Raw genomic sequence first — 20,387 nt, 5'->3', positions numbered from 1 at the left:
GGGGTACTTACAACTATAGTAAAGCGTTATTGCCACTAATGTCCGTAACATAGTGTATTCGAAACTGCGGCAAGTATCCCACTGGCGCAACTATCCGGCTTTTACCCTAATACAGTTGTCATGCGCAAAATATCGCATGCATAATTTTAAAAAACATAGGTATTTCAATGCTTTCATTAAATTGAAACAACAATATAACTTAAGTATAGCTGTTATTTTTTCTACAAATTAATTTTTTTCCGGTATTTATTTATATAATACAATGATACAAACCTTTAGTTTCTATATTTAGAGTAAGGTTGCTATTTTAAATACTGGACAAGTTTCTGCATTCGAATATTTACTTAAGTATAACGTTATTTACTTATAAAGTTATAACAGATTCTGATTATATAATAAGGCATCTAGATTCAAGATTAATTGTTAAAAAATCATACTTATTCGAAAATATCCCACACTAAAACATAGTTCATAAAATATTAAAAGTATTGCAAATAAAGAATCGTTACCTACGATTCGTGTATCATTATACGTACCTCATAATATTTATTAGACATTTTAAAACAAAATATTACCTTATTTAAAAAATAACGAAATGCACTCATAAATAAAAAATAGGTTGCAGCGATATCCTATTGTGCTATTTAAGTTTCACGGCAAACCACAAATCTTGTTGTTATACATAACAACAAGATGTAACAACAAGATTTGTGGTTATAATAATATCTATCTAAAATTTAAAAAAAATTTTAAAAATAAAATATTACCTTTTTTCAAAAAATAATGAAATGCACTTATAAATAAAACAATTAGGTTGCACTGATATCCTATTGTGCTATTTAAGTTTCACGGCAAACCACAAATCTTGTTATACATAACCCGTCGGAGGCAACATATTTTCGGCTACATTGTTATACATATTTACATAATATACTATATTTACATATTCGCTTACCATTTCGTTCTTTCATGTCAAGACCAAGGTCACTCTGACTTCATCAAAAGTTCGTGTTTGTCGCGGCAAAGGCGCGATGGATACTGCTTCGAGTAATTATATGCACTGTATAATATAGTCTAGCAACGTCTACCACGGTCAGAAATATTTTGAAGGCGCCTTTTTGAGTTGAGCAATTTTGTGTTTATTGATTTTTGGTTGTGCTTAAATGATTTTAATTGACAATGTTTCCGTCGTGAGCCAATATCGATGGGAATTTGAATGTTGTGTGAAGTGTTGATTTCTATGTGAAGTAGACTGGTACATAGCCACATAGGGTTTATTTTTAAACTCCTTGGTTAAACAAGCTCTCAAGCGGTTACGGGTTAAATGTCTGGATTGCCTGGGAATGCAGAATGCTCATAAATTCATACTGTGTATTACTTTTAATTAATATAGAAGTTATTATATCTATTACCTATTCTTTTATGTTCAAGTTGCCTTGTTATCGTCATGCCTCATTTGTATAATTTGAAGTATGACCGAAACTAACCAACACAAAAATCCTTAGTAGCATCGGATTTTATATGTTATTATTTCCATATAAAGTTTTATAAATTTGAGTGTAACGATTTATAGTTTACATAAAATTATCCAAATCCAGTCGTATTCAATAATTAAAAAAAAATGTGTTGCGGTGTTACTTTCAAGACTACTTTATAAATAAAGATGGATACATTGTCTAATCTATATAAAAAAATTGTCTTGTCACAGTGTTTGTAACTAATCTTCTTGTCAATAAACAACTAATGGTCGAAATGCGTAACTAAAAATGTTATATTCAAACCTGTCTATATATTTGATGGGTTTTGTTTATACAAATATTCTGACTCAATTTTTTTATATTTAAAGCCGAAGTTATTATATTATGAGCCAACTTCATGAATATTTATACATCCGAAAAGGAATAATTACAAAATACACAAATTGGTTTTCACAATAGATTATATCAAAGAGAATGTGTATTAAAATGTTTCTTTTCATTTTTAGATATTTCATGCGTGGCTAGGCTATGTTAGCTACGGCAAGACGGCAAGGTTCTACAGTTGAACCTCGATAACTTAAACCTCGGTAACATAAAAACCTCTGTAACTTAAAAAAATAATGTGTTCCCTTCCCATCAGAGCCCAAAACCTCTTTAACTTAAAATACGCAACCTCTATAACTTAAATAAATAATCCCTGTATTGGCCCTCAGTAACTTCAAGAAATGTTTCCACAACCTCTATAACATAAAATTGTTTGTCAATGAGTCATTTTGAAAGAGTGTCAAAACAAAAGGTTTCGGTATTTATTGCTTGCACGTGTTTACTATGTATTGTTAACGTAAACAATACATTACCTATAGTTTGCTTTATCGAAATTCTTCAAAGCTTTGCGGCGGTTAGCTTTATGACAACGACTTACTTGCATCATAAGTTTTTGATTGTTGTCCTGGAAATATCACTTTACTTACTGTATGATAAAACTGGCTTAAAATGAGTCCAAAAAGAAAACTAACAACCCTCACCTAAGCTGATAAATTAAAAGCTATAGAAGCAGTGAAAAATGGATAGACCCTTGATAACTTAAAACCTCTATAACTTAAAATATTTTGTGTTTCCCTTGGACTTTAACTTATCGAGGTTCTATGTATTTACCGATAATTTAAATATTAGGTAATAAATTGTATATATATAATATATTTTATCGCTTTCCCCGGCTTGACCACGATTGAATCTACTAACTACTAATAAATAATATTTTAAGGTGACAGAATCTCAAGAGGAATAGTCTTTTTTTTCTATCTTCATGGTAAATAACCTTGATATATTAATATCGATATGGTTAATATGTAAACGATATTGGATACGATTGGATATGATCGATTCTAATTACTTATTGAAACTTTTAAATAATACTACATAGTATAACAGATAACGTATAGCATATTATATAAAAATTAAAAAATAAGTGAAAAATAAATAATTATATTTGAAATTCACACACTTATATTTAAAAAAACACAAACATGGTCAAAACTATCAGTTTAAAAAATCATCATCGAAATAGGTTCACGCGATCGAAAGTTCTGAGCCATGAAAAGAAAATGCAGTCGAATAGAAGACTCTTTTTTTTAAAGTCAGTTGATTAACACTAAACAATATGTCTAATTTTTATTATCTTTGTTAAAATCCGACTCACACCAATTTAATATCAGTATTTTCTTGTTTACTTTTATTGCAAAAATGCAAATACTTTATGACCCTAATTAGACCTCATCGCTTTTCCTCTAACATGTATTATTTTTCTCATTTTCCTTTATTCGCCTTCACGGTCGTGATGTGGTTTTAAGAATCATTGCATACATTAACTCTTGTAATGATATGTCTACATATTAGAGTGTATATTTTATTATTTACTAGCTTACCGCCCGCGGCTTCGCCCGCTTTGTCTAAAACATAATAAATTATACACTAAAACCTTCCTCTTGAATCACTTTATCTATTAAAAAAACCGCATCAAAAAATTTTTACTTTTCCGTTTTTGAAGTCGGTTGTTTTTAACGTAGTTATTTTTATTTAAAATACGTGTATTTTTCAACACGAATCAAACGAGCCCAAACTCGAAAAGTTGAGTCAATATATGTATTACTGGATTCCTATGGCCACCTTCCGATTCCATCATCAAATCAGCTCTATGTCACGATGTTTCATCGCTATCCAATTTACATACGTATATGTACAAAATTTCAGCTCAATCGGTTACCGGGAAGTGAATCAAAGTTACTTGCTACATTTCAATTAAGTCATCGAGATCAGACAAAAATGCTCATAAAATAAAAACTACTGGGCCTATCCGAATAAAATTTATGGGACCAATTCGACATTATTCCGCATCAAACAAAAAAGAATCACGTAAATCAGTTCAGAAACCTCGAAGTAATCGGTGTACATACATAAAAGAAGTATAACCTCCTCCTTTTTTTGAAGTCGGTTAAAAAGAAGATTAATTAACAATATTATTTGGTAGTGCAAATTAGTGAAGTGTATTGTGGACTGTGCGTTATGTTTCAACAAAGTTTACTTAACTTTTATATCTAACGATGAAATATTGAATAAGGTGACTGGACAATATTTATAACAACACTTAAATTTAACAAATTCACACAACATTATATAATGTGAGTAGATAGAATATTAAACAGAGAATTGAAAAGAATGACTAATTTGTTCCCCTAATGTGGTCTCAGCTTTAAAAAGATGTTCGGGTAATGTAACTTCAACAAGGAATAAAAACACACACAATAATGAAATTTCATTGTTGTTATGTTAGTTTCGTTCAGTTTACATAGAAATAAATTTATTTCTGGACAAAGCAAAAATTTGCATTACCTACATCTATACTAATATTATAAAGCTGAAGAGTTTGTTTGTTTGTTTGAACGCGCTAATCTCGGGAACTACTGGTCCGATTTGAAAAATTATTTCGGTGTTAGATAGCTCATTTATCGAGGAAGGCTATGGGGTATACATCATCACGCTAGTCGCTACCACCAAAAGGAGTGGAGCCACGGGGGTGAAACCGCGCGGAGCAGCTAGTATTAAATAAACGAACGTTATAATTACATATTTAATGAAACTAAATTAGCACGATTTGTATACCAGAACTAAATATGCCTATTGCCTAATTATAAATTACCTATCTTGAAAACCGTTACTCATGTTTGTATTATTAATTTTTAGTTTTTTGTTTACAAAATGATGTATTTTTAACAGATAATTCTATGCTTCTTGTTCCCAAGCTGCGCAATTATTTCTACAAAACATGGTATTTATTGCACTGCCTATTGTTATAAATGCATGGGTATGAATTTCTATTATTTTCTCCTAATTAAATTCTATTGTCTGTCTGGAAATTTGTTTATTCAGGCTTTCGGCCGCAATAATTATATTATTACAAAGCAAATTAGATTTACGGATTAGATTAGATATTTTGTTAATTTATCTAAATAAGGGCTGATTTTTCAATTCTTGGTTAAAACTTATTCGTCGAATAATGTATAAAACTACCATTTTAAAAACGTATTCTAATTGCCCATTGGTCGGATAAATTTTATCCAAGCATTGAAAAATCTGCCCAAATATTTATCTTTAATATTTTATGACTCTTATCTACCTATAAGAGAGTATGCTATATTACAGATTAACTTGTATAAAAGTTAATTGTATTTGTTATTATTATTTGTAGCAATTAGTTAACGAAGATTTTAGTTCATATTCCATGAATAAATACATGACTCGCTGTAATGCAAATTTAAGACATACATTTGTAAAAATACATACTTAAAATATAAACAATATATTAATTGTAATCAACAATTTATCAATCATGTACAGTACTCCAAAATTAATAATGCGCGTGCAGATCTTCGCTAATTATCGTATTTCAGATTTATTATATTATTGACTATAGCGACCCGCCCCGGCTTCGCACGGGTGCAATGCTGATACTAAATACAGAAAAACTGTGAACGTTGGATATAAAAACATAGCGGCCCGCTCCGGCTTCGCACGGGTATAAAATATATAGCCTGGCGGTCGGCCGGTACCGCCGCAAACGCTACGTCCCGCAAATTTTAAATCTGTAATATCTTCGAAAATATTCACTTAAATCATACGGTGTAAAGGGCCATATAGATCTATATTAAATGAACAATGTATTCAAGGTATTTAATTGGTTAAGGATTAATGCTGTATTGGTTAAAATCTCTTCGAAAATCAGCCATTATTTGTCGTAAAAAGTAAATGACAAAAAAAGTTATTGTGGGTTATCCATAAGAGATAGACATATACCATCACGGACTTTTCTGTAGAACTTTTCAATGTAATACTTCGTACATTATTTTGATAAAACTCGTAGGGTTAAGCCTGCGTTTGCAATGTAAGCGGAAAAAATGTAATTTTTTACGACATCACATTAAAAACCTCAAAAATAACAGTACTTCTCTACTATTTAATGGATGTTATTATACATATAAACCTTCCTCTTGAATCACTCTATCTATTAAAAAAAACCGCATCAAAATCCGTTGCGTAGTTTCAAAAATTTAAGCGTACAAAGGGACATAGGGACATAGGGACATAGGGACAGAGAAAGCGACTTTGTTTTATACTATGTAGTGATTATACACCCGAATCACCCCGAATCATTAAACAATGCACTTGAATCTTGCACCTTGTTCGAAAGAAATAGGAGTCAATTCAGAGTCATACACAATCGAAAACAATTCGGGCGACGGTAGCGTGACGGTAGCCTGTCAGTCAAAAAATTAAAAAATCCGTCAGTCGTCTTTATATATTGGTGGTGACCGCCGTATTATCTCTGTATATAATTATATAGAGCTGCTGTTACATACCCTTCTTAGTTTTGTTTCAAAGTTGAATTTTCCGGTAAAATGATTATTTACACAGGTAGCAGATAGCAGTGGGGAAAGTGAAAATTAATAAGAGCATAATGAATCTGATCATTCTACGATATCAGAAATAGATCTAATCCCTGATTATGTAAATCCATTTGGACTGAGATTTTAATGATTAGATTTCATAATTTAAATGTAAACCAGTGTTTGAAAATCATTTTTTTAAATATAAACTTTGTCTTATTTTAACCTTCCATACATCCATCATTACGCCAGCTTCAGTAAGACACTTTAATAGTTCTAAGTATAGAATTTTCCAAGTAAATCAATACAACAAATATATGTATATTCGCAATCGTGTGGCTTATCCTCGCTATTAACTTACATTGAATTATCGAAACAAATTTCGTTACTTATCTCTTTTACCATAAAATCATAATAAAACTCATAATTCAATAAACTATGCACGAAGAAAATACATTTAACCACTCTATATACATATCGTCTGCGGAGGCTCGGGGAATATGACAGTTGCCGAACAGTGACGAATTTTTCTATGCGCATTATCAGTTTGGGAGTACTGTAAGTGCACGCGATAATATCGATTTGATTTGGACTTACAGACATATTATAACATCTACGTAGTATATGCATTTTATGGTGATTTTATGACTCAGCGAGGGATTACACCGTGTATGTCAACCAAATGTCAACTAACGAACTTGTCATAACATTTATCGGAATCGGAATGAATCTCACAATGAACGCAAACGTCAAAGCAAAGAGGCTTCAATTTCCTCCGCTATGCCATCGTTCGATTTTTTAACCTTCGTTAAATCTTTTCCCCTTTGTCGTATTTGCTGTGGTTGTAATCCTTGCATTTTCCTTATATTTGGCTAAAGTAACTGGAAAAATGTATCTTCCGTGTATTAAGTAATTTCTTTTAATTTGTAAGTATCAGTCTTACGATATTTTATTTAAGTTTGAATAATTTCCGTTCTAACTTCTATCTGATATTTGTTGTTATCTACATCTTAGATGCTTTTTTTTCACCTATTTTGACTTACCTGTTTACACCTGCTTGCCAGTTATACACTAAAATGAGTAGGCAAGCATACGTATTTATAAAATTCCGTATTATAAGTATTTTATGTATAAGTCTTTTTAAAATTCCAAAATGAATTACTACATTTAATAATATTGTGATTACTTTTTTCAGTTTCGTCTATTTTAAATTTAATACATTTTTGTTTATTTAAAGAAGATCAACCGGCCACCGGCGATATCCAGCATTAAACTTATAAAATCCATCTCATTGTCCTAATCCTTCTTTATTATACTTTAAATTATATTAATATACTTTATTTAAGAGAGGTCTCTTGAAAATAAAACGCTATTTGTTACACGCAAACATATCAACGACAAATATTTAAATAAATCTATATAAGAAATATAATAATTATAAGTTATAATTTGTCAAGGTTTTAATCGTTCATTTCGATATCAATTATCTATACTAATATTATAAAGCTGAAGAGTTTGTTTCTTTGTTTGTTTGAACGCGCTACTCTCAGCAACTACTTACTGGTCCAATTTGAAAAATTCTTTCGGTGTTAGATAGCCCAATATTTATCGAGGAAGGCTAAAGCTAATAATATATCATCACGCTAAGACCAACAGGAGCGGAGCAATGCGGGTAAAACTGCGACACGCAGCTAGTAAAACATATTTGTTGCATTTGATACTCGATACAGCGTTTAAGCTTGAGATCACATTATGTCAATGTATTCTATAAAATGCACAACTAGGCCTCAAGGTTTCGATATTAATTAGCTTTATAATAGATTGAGTGGAATTTCTATTACATTCGCGGACATATACCTTTCATTTCCGTGGCTGCACAACTGGTTTTATTAAAAAGCATTGTTAAAAACAATTATTCTATATTTATCGATCAATGCTGCCTTTTATTTTGGTTCATGTTAATGCATTCCTTCCTATTGTATATGCAATTTTAATTGATTTGCGATTTGTTACTTATTGCCATGCTTATTGAATACGTTGGTTTATTTATAAGAATGATAGTGTGAATGACTGTGAAAGTATTCGTTAAGATTAGTCAAGAAAAAAAAAACAAGAGTTACTGCATTTTTATATTTAATGTTTGATATTTCCTTAAGCAACTTACTTAATTTGCAAAATTTAAACACTTTATGGTTTACTAGCTGTGCCCTGCGGTTTCACCCGCATTGCTCCGCTCTTGACTCCTGTTGGTCTTAGCGTGATGATATATAGCATATAGCCTTTTTAGATAATTAATGGGCTATCTAACACCGAAATAATTTTTCAAATCGGACCGGATCGGATCGGATTAGCGCGTTCAAACAAACAAACAAACGAACTCTTCAGCTTTATAATAATATTATGTATTAGTCTAGATGACTAAATGTGACTAAATGACTAAAATGTGTGTCAGAATATTATGTTTACACTTTCTTAGCTATAAACGTTTATACCTTAATTTACATATAATGATAGCGTAATATTATAAATATTTAGAAAGTTGTTTAAAAATAGCCTTATAGAGTTCAGAGTATGGTAATTTCCGCCGTTTGCGTTCTAATCGTAATCTGGTTGAGTAGGTCCTGCTTGAGAAAATAATGAGATCACAGTTAATAAAATATTTTAATAAGATTATATCTTGTACTTTATAAGAATTATATTTATACTAACTGACGCGGTAAACATTGGTTCATATAATACTAAGGGGAAAATATAGTTTTTGAACTATTTTTGCGATGTAACTAATATACCTAATTGTACACAAAGAGTCATAGTAATTGAAGGGATTTTGTTAGTTTTATTTCACGTCACGAGAAGTGACTGAAACCGCGCGGACACCTAGTATAATTTTTTGATAAAAGTTTATTATAAATGTATATTTTCGCCAGGATATTAAAATTGTTAATATAACTGCCAGCTGCGGTGTCATTTGGTTACCTTCTAACGGTAGATATGATGAAAGTTTTATATGTAAATTAACTATCCTATTTATAGATTTTTAAAGGTTTTAATTTTAATAGTTTCTTTGTGAAATATTACAATAACGAAACTTTTGGAGTTTTTTCTGTTATGAAATATAAAAATAGATTCAATCAAAAATTAGTCGTAATCAAACTTTCGCATTTATAACATTAGACAATTCTAATGTTATAAAATTATTAATGGAAATTAATTAAGATCCACTATAAATTTATTGAATTAATGTGCTTTTCCTCTAATAAAGTATCGAATATCCGCATCGGATAAAATACTGCAGTCTGACAAAAAGACTGATCACGTATTTGTCAGAAGGTCAGTGAAAAACATGTGAAATGCATCTATATATATACATTATGGTACCTTGAACAAACCTCACAGGAATAAGACTGAAAATGGGTTTGTTCCCAATAATCCCACGGGAACAGGAACTATGCGGGTTTTCCTTTACTACGCGCGCGAAGCCGCGGGCGGACAATTGCGAGAGAGTCTGTCCGATTGTCTGTCTCTTCTTCACGCCTTAACCACTCAACGGATACCGATTTGGATGATATTTGGTACAAAGTAGCTTGAGACCTGAGAAAGGACATAAGGTATGTTTTTCTAATAAATCCCACGGGAACAGGATCTATGCGGAATTTTCTTAACTACGCGTGCATTGCCGCGGGCGGAATGCTAGTGTAGTATAATAATAATACAGAAATGCCTGAGAAATGTTTACCTTACAAAAAAACCTTGAAATGTTAAGTTATTTTCTAAAATCTTTTGCCACATCCTGTGACAAATTAAAAAAACGAACATGACACACTATCTCAGTGATGGATGGCGAAATAGTTTTGAAAAATGTTTAATTAATTTAAGAAATGGATTAATGTGTTTTTTATTTAAGTTTGTAAGTTTAGATAAACTGTGTATCTTTATTTGGCATTATATTATTGTGGTCACAGATGGAGGTAAAATCAGTGCTGCTTTGAGATTTTTTAACATCTACTTACACTTAGGTTCTATGTTATATGTTATTATCTATTAGAGTATAGTATTATTATAATATACTTTTATAGTATACTATAATAGTATGTAATAGACATAATATCATGTAGATATAAAGTTTATTATGTTTTGGCTAGTATAGTATTCTTCTACGGTCTAGGTTTTTTTATGTTTGTGCTCAATCCTCACTTACACTTAAAGATGTATTTCAATGAATAATAATATAATTAAAAGCGAAACAAAAATTCTCCAAATCAAAACTAAGGAAAAATAAAAATACAATAATTATGAGGATATCTAAAAATGTATTTGTTTATTTTATTTATTACTCAATTCTACATGATCTACGGGAAAGCAAACGAAAGCGGTATTATTATGTGTGTTTTCTCTCCCTTAACTTTCCTTGTGCCCTAAAAAACATTTAAAAAATGCTGAATTGGTAGCGCCGTTGTCAACTTTTACACTAAGCAACACATTTGGTGATTCATTTTTATTATAAAGAAGATTATTGGGCTACGTAATGGAGTCTCGAAGGGCGTATATATAGGCCATGGTGTTAGACACATTAATCCATTTCAAAGACCTTCAGTTACGCTTCAACTGATAACTGGTTGGCCGCCAAACATACCATTAAACTATAATATAAATAGGTATAATCACTATCGACACAATTTTTATTAAGTCATCAAATATATACCAAAATAGGTAGGTATAATTATTTGGTATATATTTGATGACTAAATTAAAATTGTATCGATAGTCTGGTGCGCAAGAAAAGAAAAGTTAGGAGTGTTAGATACAACTTCATACAACTTTAATAAAAAGAATTACTGCTAGAATAGGGCTTTGTAATAATCTTTCTTTGTAATGGTCCCATATACTTTCCACTGAGAGAGATTAAAGAAATTTTACTTTACTAAAAAAAAGAGTGGCAGGTACTTATTCATACTACGGCATTTAACTATAATTCAAGGTGTTGTAATTAAAATGACAACTGATTATACTATTATGAAGTATAATAGGTTTTACTAGTAACTAGAAAATTACTTTCTATCATTATGTTATTTTAACTGAGGCCATACCAATGGCTGCGGCGTCATTACCTAAGTCAGTGACCTATTAATCAGTTTTAGAATTAATGCGATGAACCCTAATTATTATTAATAATACTAATTAACCTCGTTTTTAAGTATACGTTTCAGATTTAAGTGATATTTATCTTGCGTAGTTGGTTCGTAGATTTTCGTGGTAACACATATTTGTAAACATAAATATATGTATTGCACTAACTTTAAAGATATCGTGAAAGTTAAATCAGATTGACTGATCTCTGAATGCACAGCTAAACAAACTACTGACTGATGACTGATGAGGCTGTTTGGCATCTTCTTAATATAGAGTAAGTGCGCCAATTATGGACTGGTTCCGTAATATGGACTACCTTCATTTCTCGAAAACCATCATTCGTGGGTAGGTATCGGTCTCCGAAAACTGAATTCCACCCCACCAGAGCCTCGCTAGTCATTTGCCGTTGGGCAGAGAGCGCGCACGCATTAACGGCAGCCATTTTTCGTTTTTGTCATCGCGCGATGTAATTTTTTACCTAACTTCGTAAGCTCATAACTTCATAAAATATTACTGTTTGGAAAAGTGAATTATACCAGGGGAAAGGTGAGTTGCTTTACAATAATTCATATTAAGTTGATATATCTAATAGTTTAAATATTTTTCTTAGCAACAATATTACCCTAAAAATGTATGTGTATTATAATATGGACCACCGGCATGTTTTGAATATGGACTAGTGGTCCATATTACAAACAGTTTTATTTTAATTTATTAAAATTTGATTGTTTAAGGATAACATCTACAAATACAGACAAACATGGGATAAAGAGGCAATGGCTAATGCAATTAAAGCACGTGTCTAAAGCAAGCAATTAGCAAGCGCACGTTTGCATTATGCGGTTTTCTTGCCACAGGGATATATCCCGTTAATAGACACGTCTTCGAAGATCATGGCTTTATTGACGAAGACCTTCCAGCAGTAGAGGGGCCTTCTAATGACCCAGCGCGCGATATAACGACACCAGTTGATATACCTCAGCAAATGGCTGTTGTACCTGAACCCGATAACTGCTTACCTGAGACAAAGGCTGTTGCATCTCCCACACCTTAATCTGTAATTGAACCATCACCCCAGACCCGTTGATGGACATCATGAAGCAAATGCAACAACCAGGAGTGTCAACACTGACTATGAATGATTCAATAGTTAGTCCCTCTACATCATCTAAATCATATTTTTCGCCAAAAGTGTTTCGGCCTATACCGCATTTAAGTAAAACTGTCAGCAACAGAGGGAGAAAAACTACCAAAAACTACAGTCTTGACATCTTTTTTTCAATAATTTAGTACCAAATTCACTATGGTCCATATTTAAAACCATGTGGTCCATATTTTGTACACTTTTTTCTAATGTACAATAATGACATATTTTAGAAAATGCTGATTATTTCTAAGATGTTTATGTTCCTTAAGAATTCTAATATTTGATTTTGTTCCTAAATAACTACCGAACCTTTTAAAATATATAAGGCTGATTAATCTTTATAATTTTGAGTTTTATTACAAAAAAACCTTATGGTGGTCCATAATTGGCGCACTTACTCTACTATTATAAAGGCGAAAGTTTGTAAGTATGGATGTATGGATGTTTGTTACTCTTTCACGTAAAAACTACTGAACCGATTACAATGAAATTTAGCACACATAATATAGAGGGTAACTTGGATTAACACATAGGATAGGTTTTATCCCGGAAATCCCACGGGAACGGGAACTATGCGGGTTTTTCTTTGAAATGGCGGGTGAAGCTGTGGGTGGAAATCTAGTATTGTTATAAAACACTAGCTGCGCTCCGCGGTTTCACCCGCGTGGCTCCGCTCCTGTTGGCTTCCGCTTCCGTTTATGTTCGCGAAAAGAGGTACAAAGTTTTTTTGCGTCACGTAGGTATATAAATTACATTTATGTAATTTAGGTATTTTTAACTTCTATATCGATATCAATTCTATAAAAATCGTTTTTGGTTTGTTGTAATATATTGACTAAATAAAAAATAATTTATAACTTAATTATATAACAATAGATTTACAAAATAGAAGCAGATTAGGCCATAATCAGGCAACCTACACTATAATACAATTACTACTACGATTTAATTATCTAGATCGCTTGAACTAATTATTGAAATAAATAACCTTCTTTACGACCACAAAGTACAGCTTAATTCACTTGAACAGTAAGGATTTGTTAATATATTTATTAATGTTATAGTAAATAGTAATTGAAAGCCTACCATTTACAGTATCACAAATTCTTCATAGATTTTTCGATATTTGTACAGTACAAAATATCCCTAGACTTCGTTCATGTGTGTATAATAATATGTTTTGGTTTAATGGTGTTGTTGAAAATAAATGTACTGGAACATCACTACTAATCACGATGTACGATAAACAATATTACCTATTGATGCAAATTAGTGCACGCTATTGTACATCTTATGTCACGCACGATATAAAGGTTATTATTTTGCGAGCGGTCAGACATAAAAGTCTATTATCGCCTAACCAGTTTTAAATAATCTAAAGATCTCCTCTATCAACCACAGAGTTCAATACTAAGGACATTTAAGTTGTGTTATGATAGAGGTGTCTCTTTTGGTTTGTATTTTTAACCGCTCAAAACCGGTTTTTATTTATTTATTCACCTTCATTTGTTTATTTCATTGATTTATTGTTTTTCATGTCAGGTATGTTAAATAATGCGCAATGGAACTTGTTTTTTTACCAGAAAGTTGTGATCAGTGATATTTTACCTTTTAAAATCCAGTTTTAGCATAAGGATACAAAGTAGTAGGTTTAAACATTGATTGATGCAGATTAAAATCATATACGCAGTAGATCCTATATAATTAGAATCTATGGAGTCATTAAAATACATGTAGGTATATACTTGTTTATTATACAAGATTCGCTTGTTATTATTGACTAGCTGTGACCCGCGGTTTCACCCGCATTGTTCCGCTCCTGTGGATCTTAGCATGTTGATATATAGCCTATAGTTTTCCTCGATAAATGGGCTATCTAATACCGAAAGAATTTTTCAAATCGGATCAGTAGTTCCTGAGATTAGCGCGTTCAAACAAACAATTAACAAACTCTTAAGCTTTATAATATTAGTACAGATAAATCATGTAATCGGTATATCTATAATATACCACACATTACTACAGTTACTTCGTATATACTTTGACCGTTGTACAGTAGTTAACACGGGGGTATAAAATCGAGGGGTCCTGGGTTCGATACCTGATGGAAACATAGGTCTCAGTCTAGCAAGACAAACAGCTGTTCACTTACTTGTCTGAGAAGATAATGGATCAGTTAAATAGAGGTATAGTACATCTGTGCATAGGGGTCAAGCAAAATATGGGGCTTTTTTTATATTTCTTGCATTTGTCTGACAAAAAATCATGTTTATAATATACTAGCTTTCCGCCCGCGGCTTCGCCCGCTTTGTCTAAAATATAATAAATTATATACTAAAACCTTCCTCTTGAATCACTCTATCTATTAAAAAAAACCGCATCAAAATCCGTTGCGTAGTTTTAAAGATTTAAGCATACATAGGGACATAGGGACATAGGGACAGAGAAAGCGACTTTGTTTTATACTATGTAGTGATGATGACCTATTACTGCGAATTGGAGGAATAAATACTTTTTAATTCGTTCTTTTATCATTTCATTGAAGATTTTTTTGATATTTTCATAGGACTTTTATAATTACTGTTAAACATTTAAAAACTTACAAGTACTGAAGTATCTGGACGGAGACAGATCAATTAGAAAAAAAACTAGTATTTTACAAATGTCACAATGAATAAATACATAATAGAAAGGATTGTGTGTGGATATTAATTAATAACCAATCACTAAAAAAAGTAAATGATGGAAAATGTTTACCTATACTAATACGATTATTATAAAGATTGAGTTTAAATTTTCTGGTTTATAATATTTGACATAATTTTATCCGATCGGAATTCGGATGAACATGTAGGACCAAAAAAACATGAACATTATAATTGCATACAAACTTTTAAAAGATACCATAAAGCTCCTGTTTGGTTATTTTAATTACTAGGTTGTTATTTATTTATCTTTGTGTCATAAAACAGTACAATTTTGCACTAACATTAGAACTAAAGAATTTAAATGTAATAATATTCGGAATTATTGTTCTGTATCACGTTTTTCTATAGTTTTATTTACATAGACTTTTTGAGAGCTTTAAAAGCTTTTTGTATAAACTTAAAGAAGGGATTTAATTGATTTTAACATAGGTTTGTGAATAATATAATAAGCTTTGATAAGATCCTTGGCTTGAGTTATTTTCAAGGCAAAGCACGGTAGTTATGGTCCTAAAGTTATTTTGACCAATTGAGTAATGGTTGATACGAGAGCTGTGATCATTTGATTAAGACCTCAAATTGACTTACTGTCCTGTATACTGTACTGTATACTGTGTACTGTACATTATTCGATTTTCCTACAATCTATAAATCCATAATATAAAAATGAAACACCAAACGCCAGAACGGCTCGACCAATTCGACTTATATTATTGTAACGATTTTGTTATTGCACAAAGAAGGTTCTTATGGAGAAAAAGCATGAAAATGGGGCAATAGGGCAGAACAACGTTCGCCGGGACAGTTACATTATAAACCCTACAAGATGCGTAATCTGTACGGGTTTCAGAAAAATTTTACTTTTGTAAAGATATAGACGCAGTACGCAACTAACGCAATGTTAATTTACGAATGAGCCGCTGCAGCCAGGACGTCAGGCGAGTATTATATAGTCTCGAAAATAAATTTCATAAGCGCGATGTAAAAGCTCCATACAAACGTATTCGTTGTTTAGATGCGACATCTGTTGTTTTGATGTGCTGTTTGTTATTTAAAATCCTCCGCGAAACCATCATCTGGAACATTGCATGAGGTAAAAGTTCCTCCAAAATTGTAATACAATTATTTAATTCATTAAAAATGTCGTAGAGGGTCGTTAAAGCTTATTAAAATATTACATTTTTTGCGTAAAATTAGGAGGACTTAGCGCCATCTGTATCGCCCTATGTACGAGATTTCCACGCAGGTCTACGAAAGCTTCGCGTGAATGTAATAGTCCAGTCTGTGGGGAAATGTAAAAGCCTCTGCTCTACAAAAGGTGGCGTAGAAAATGTTTTGAAACAATATTGTTTAGGTATGAAAGGTTAATAAAAATCCAAGTTTTCGACCTTGACGGACCCAGGCGCTAGCCGCCACCTTGAATTAAAGGTGCTAAAATTAGGTATATTTTAAATAATTTCTCAATTGTTTACTAAATCACAAAAGTGTCTATGAGGGGTTCAAAGAAGACAAAATTACCTACATTTTTTTCATACATGATTATTCTGTAAGTCTTAAAGGTAAAAAGTTACAAGCGACGGAAATAATAATATTTACAGAAATCATATAATTTTAATTTTGTTTAAAAATTATGCAGCAATCTTTTTTTATTCTTTTTGATGGCCCGGGCTGGTTAATGGTGGCTTCTTCATTATCGTCGCTGAAATTTTCTGTTTCATTGTCTGTATTTTTAGTTTTCAACCATGAAATTTCGTCGATTAAATTTACTTTTTATTGATAACTTTACGAATTGTTCATATCGGATATCTTCTAAGGATTCCTTATCCATGTCCCCTCCGTAAAAAGTTACTAGAAAGCGTGCTCCAGCGTCTTCGATTTCTTCTGGTCATGATGACGAAATTTCATGGTTGGAAACTAAAAATACAGACGATGAAACAGAAAATTTCAGCGACGATAATGAAGAAGCCACCATTAACCAGCCCGGGCCATCAAAGAGAATTAAAAAATGATAGCTGTACAATTTTTAAACAAAATTAAAATTATATGATTTCTGTAAATATTATTATTTCCGTCGCTTGTAACTTTTTACCTTTAAGACTTACAGAATAATCATGTATGAAAAAAATGTAGGTAATTTTGTCTTCTTTGAACCCCTCATAGACACTTTTGTGATTTAGTAAACAATTGAGAAGTTATTTAAAATATACCTAATTTTAGCACCTTTAATTCAAGATGGCGGCTAGCGCCTGGGTCCGTCAAGGTCGAAAACTTGGATTTTGATTAACCTTTCATACCTAAACAATATCGTTTCAAAACATTTTCTACGCCACCTTTTGTAGAGCATAAATACCTACAGACTGAATTATAAGGGGCTAATGGCCCCTTGCAATGGTAGCAAAATATCTCGCCTAAACGTTTGATTACAACGGGTCACCATGAAATTTGACTTTGATTGCAAAGCATTAAATTTCGTAGTTTAGGTCGTAATTAGACGGAAAAAAAATATATGGCATGAAAAACTTTGCTTTTGTGCTTAGAAGACTGATTGAAGGAAATTTTTAAAAATCTCGGATTTTAATTTTTGATTGAAAATAAAACTATTGCAATAAAAATGTTTATTATTTTTATTAAGTTTTACTATCAAATTAGCTTACAGAAAAGTGGAAAATAACTTAAAAGTGCACACTTTTACTTTTTCTTTTATGTTCATAGCTACTTTCTCTCAATAAACCCCAAATATAGTCGCCCATCATGTTTTCATTGTATTGGCCTTGATAGCGTTGTTCAAAATTCATGATGTCCTGATGGAAACGTTCTCCTTGCTCTTCGGAATAGGCTCCCATGTTGTTTTTAAATTTATCCAAATGAGCATGCAGCATATGTACTTTTAATGACATCCTGCAGCCCATGGCCTTAAAATTTGTAATTTGTAATTTGCATTACCTTCCAAACACCTTTTACAATATCTACAAGCAACATGTGGAGCCCATGGCTTATCTTGATTCCGTACAGGACAGTCAAAATATGCTTCATAGGCTTCACAGAGAACGTGAGATGTCTTTAGTTCATATTTCACGTCTCGAACTTTAATAAATTGACCACATATAAAACAAAATTCATCAGCATCGTATTTGCACTTTCGTGACGACATTTTAAGTTATTCTGGGCCTGATGGTTGTTTATCACTCGGGTGCCATCTAGCGGCACAGTGTAAACGTTAATACCCCACTCTCACCGCGCGGTCTTTTTAAAAATATTAAAATCAATTAAAATTTATGAAAAAATTGAAAAATGAGTATTATTATTATAACTATCACAAAAGCAAACTTTATACCGCAAAAAGGTATTTTCTTTTCGTTTTTGTGCATAACTAACTGGAAAATAATAGTATAAACTTTAGGACAAAGAACGAAAATTTTTTTGTCGAGTCGTGTTATTCAAGCGCCATCTACATAATGCTGTGACTAATTGAAGTATTTAGTTCTGTTTGTAAGAAATTTAATGTTTAATCAATGTTTTAAACATTTTAAATAAGTACCTAATAACTGAGGTGAAGTCTGAACGTTGGAACTGGAAATTAAAACGCAACTTTTGGAAACTTTGCAATGAACCATGGAAAATCTCATGCAATATTATCTTACTGGGTTTAAGCTTTAACAATTACTTATTAGTATTATTATTTCTTTCTTTCTTTCTTTCTTATTAAAGAGGGTTAGTTTTAAATGATTAGGTAGGTAACTACATACTATTAAAATGTTTTTCAGTTACTGTGCTTATAAGGGAAATAGTTGAATCTCATAATTTTCACTGATAGATTGTTTCTTTAACAAGGATCTTTAACTTTTGTTTGGAGTTGGCATATGGTATTCATTAGGAAGAATTAGAATAATATTTTCTTCTTCTTCTTCTTATCAGCCGTGGGACGTCCACTGCTGGACAAAGGCCTCCCTCAAGGATTTCCAGTACGACCAGTCACCGGCGGCCTGCATCCAGCGGCTCCCTGCCACTCGGACCAGGTCGTCTGTCCATCTTTTGGGAGGTCGTCCCACGCTTCGTCTTCCCGTTCGTGGCCTCCATTCCAGAACCTTTCTGCCCCAACGGCCATCGGTTCTACGGGTTATGTGCCCCGAACATTGCCACTTCAACGTGCTAATCCGGCGAGCTATGTCGGTGACTCCGGTTCTCCTACGGATCTCCTCATTTCTGATTCGATCTCGTAGGGAAACTCCGAGCATAGCCCTTTCCATAGCACGTTGGGCGACGCTGAGCTTGTTCACAAGGCCCAGGGTTAGAGGCCACGTCTCTGTTCCGTAGGTCATCACTACTACTACAAAGGAAATAGTTGAATCTCATAATTTTCACTGATAGATTGTTTCTTTAACAAGGATCAATACTTTAACTTTTGTTTGGAGTTGGCATATGGTATTCATTTAGGAAGAATTAGAATAATATTTTACACAATTATTATATGTAATTTATTCAAAATTATCAATATAAGCAAAGACAGAAGATGGTTAGTGACTAATTGTAAGTAATATGTGGGTTAAGTTTTAAATTTGTTTTCTTTGAGTATCATGTTGATTCCAACTTCACAAAATTTTATGGGTTTTTCGATATTCAATAAAGGATTAATTTTTGTTCTCCATTCCTTACGAAGCAATTATGTATATAATTATTTTCACACACGTCTTTATGCATATTTTACTATTAAAAATATATAATTTGTTATCCTCTTACAACTTTGTTGTACGCGTATCTCTAATGACATACATACCATACTAATTTGTTTGTTTGTATACAAAAGAGTCGTTACAACCTTGAAAAATTATCATTTCAATGTTACATCTTATCATTGTTGTATTTTGAATTAGTAATAAGGTATGTTATGTACATATTTGCAGATAATAATAATTAGTTCGCATTGTAAAGTTAGTTTATCAGGCTGTTTGTTAAAGTCTTCTATAAAATAATTTAGTTTAAGTTTAAT

At 31.9% G+C, this 20,387-nt stretch overlaps 1 protein-coding gene across 2 annotated transcripts in view; it reads right to left on the bottom strand.

The window, feature by feature from the left end:
- The window catches only part of t (C45 family peptidase tan), a 40,711-nt gene that overhangs the window by 15,667 nt on the left and 4,657 nt on the right, over nucleotides 1–20,387 (bottom strand). Inside the window, exon 1 of one of the 2 annotated variants that reach the window (XM_090105635.1) lies at nucleotides 956–1,049. The exons of the other annotated variant lie outside the window; for it this stretch is intronic. Within the exon in view, the coding sequence (XP_089961761.1) occupies nucleotides 956–971 (16 nt within the window). The 5' untranslated portion in view covers nucleotides 972–1,049. Of the gene's footprint in view, nucleotides 1–955; nucleotides 1,050–20,387 lie in introns of those variants that run through there. 2 annotated transcript variants of the gene reach the window in all.

The sequence above is a fragment of the Colias eurytheme genome, chromosome 1 (assembly GCF_061535395.1).
Source record: "Colias eurytheme isolate Ceu_HAF_F1 chromosome 1, ilColEury1 Martin Lab GWU primary, whole genome shotgun sequence".
Classification (NCBI taxonomy): Eukaryota; Metazoa; Arthropoda; class Insecta; order Lepidoptera; family Pieridae; genus Colias; species Colias eurytheme.
Note: the sequence above shows the minus strand (reverse complement) of the source record. Positions and strands in the feature narration are given on the sequence as shown.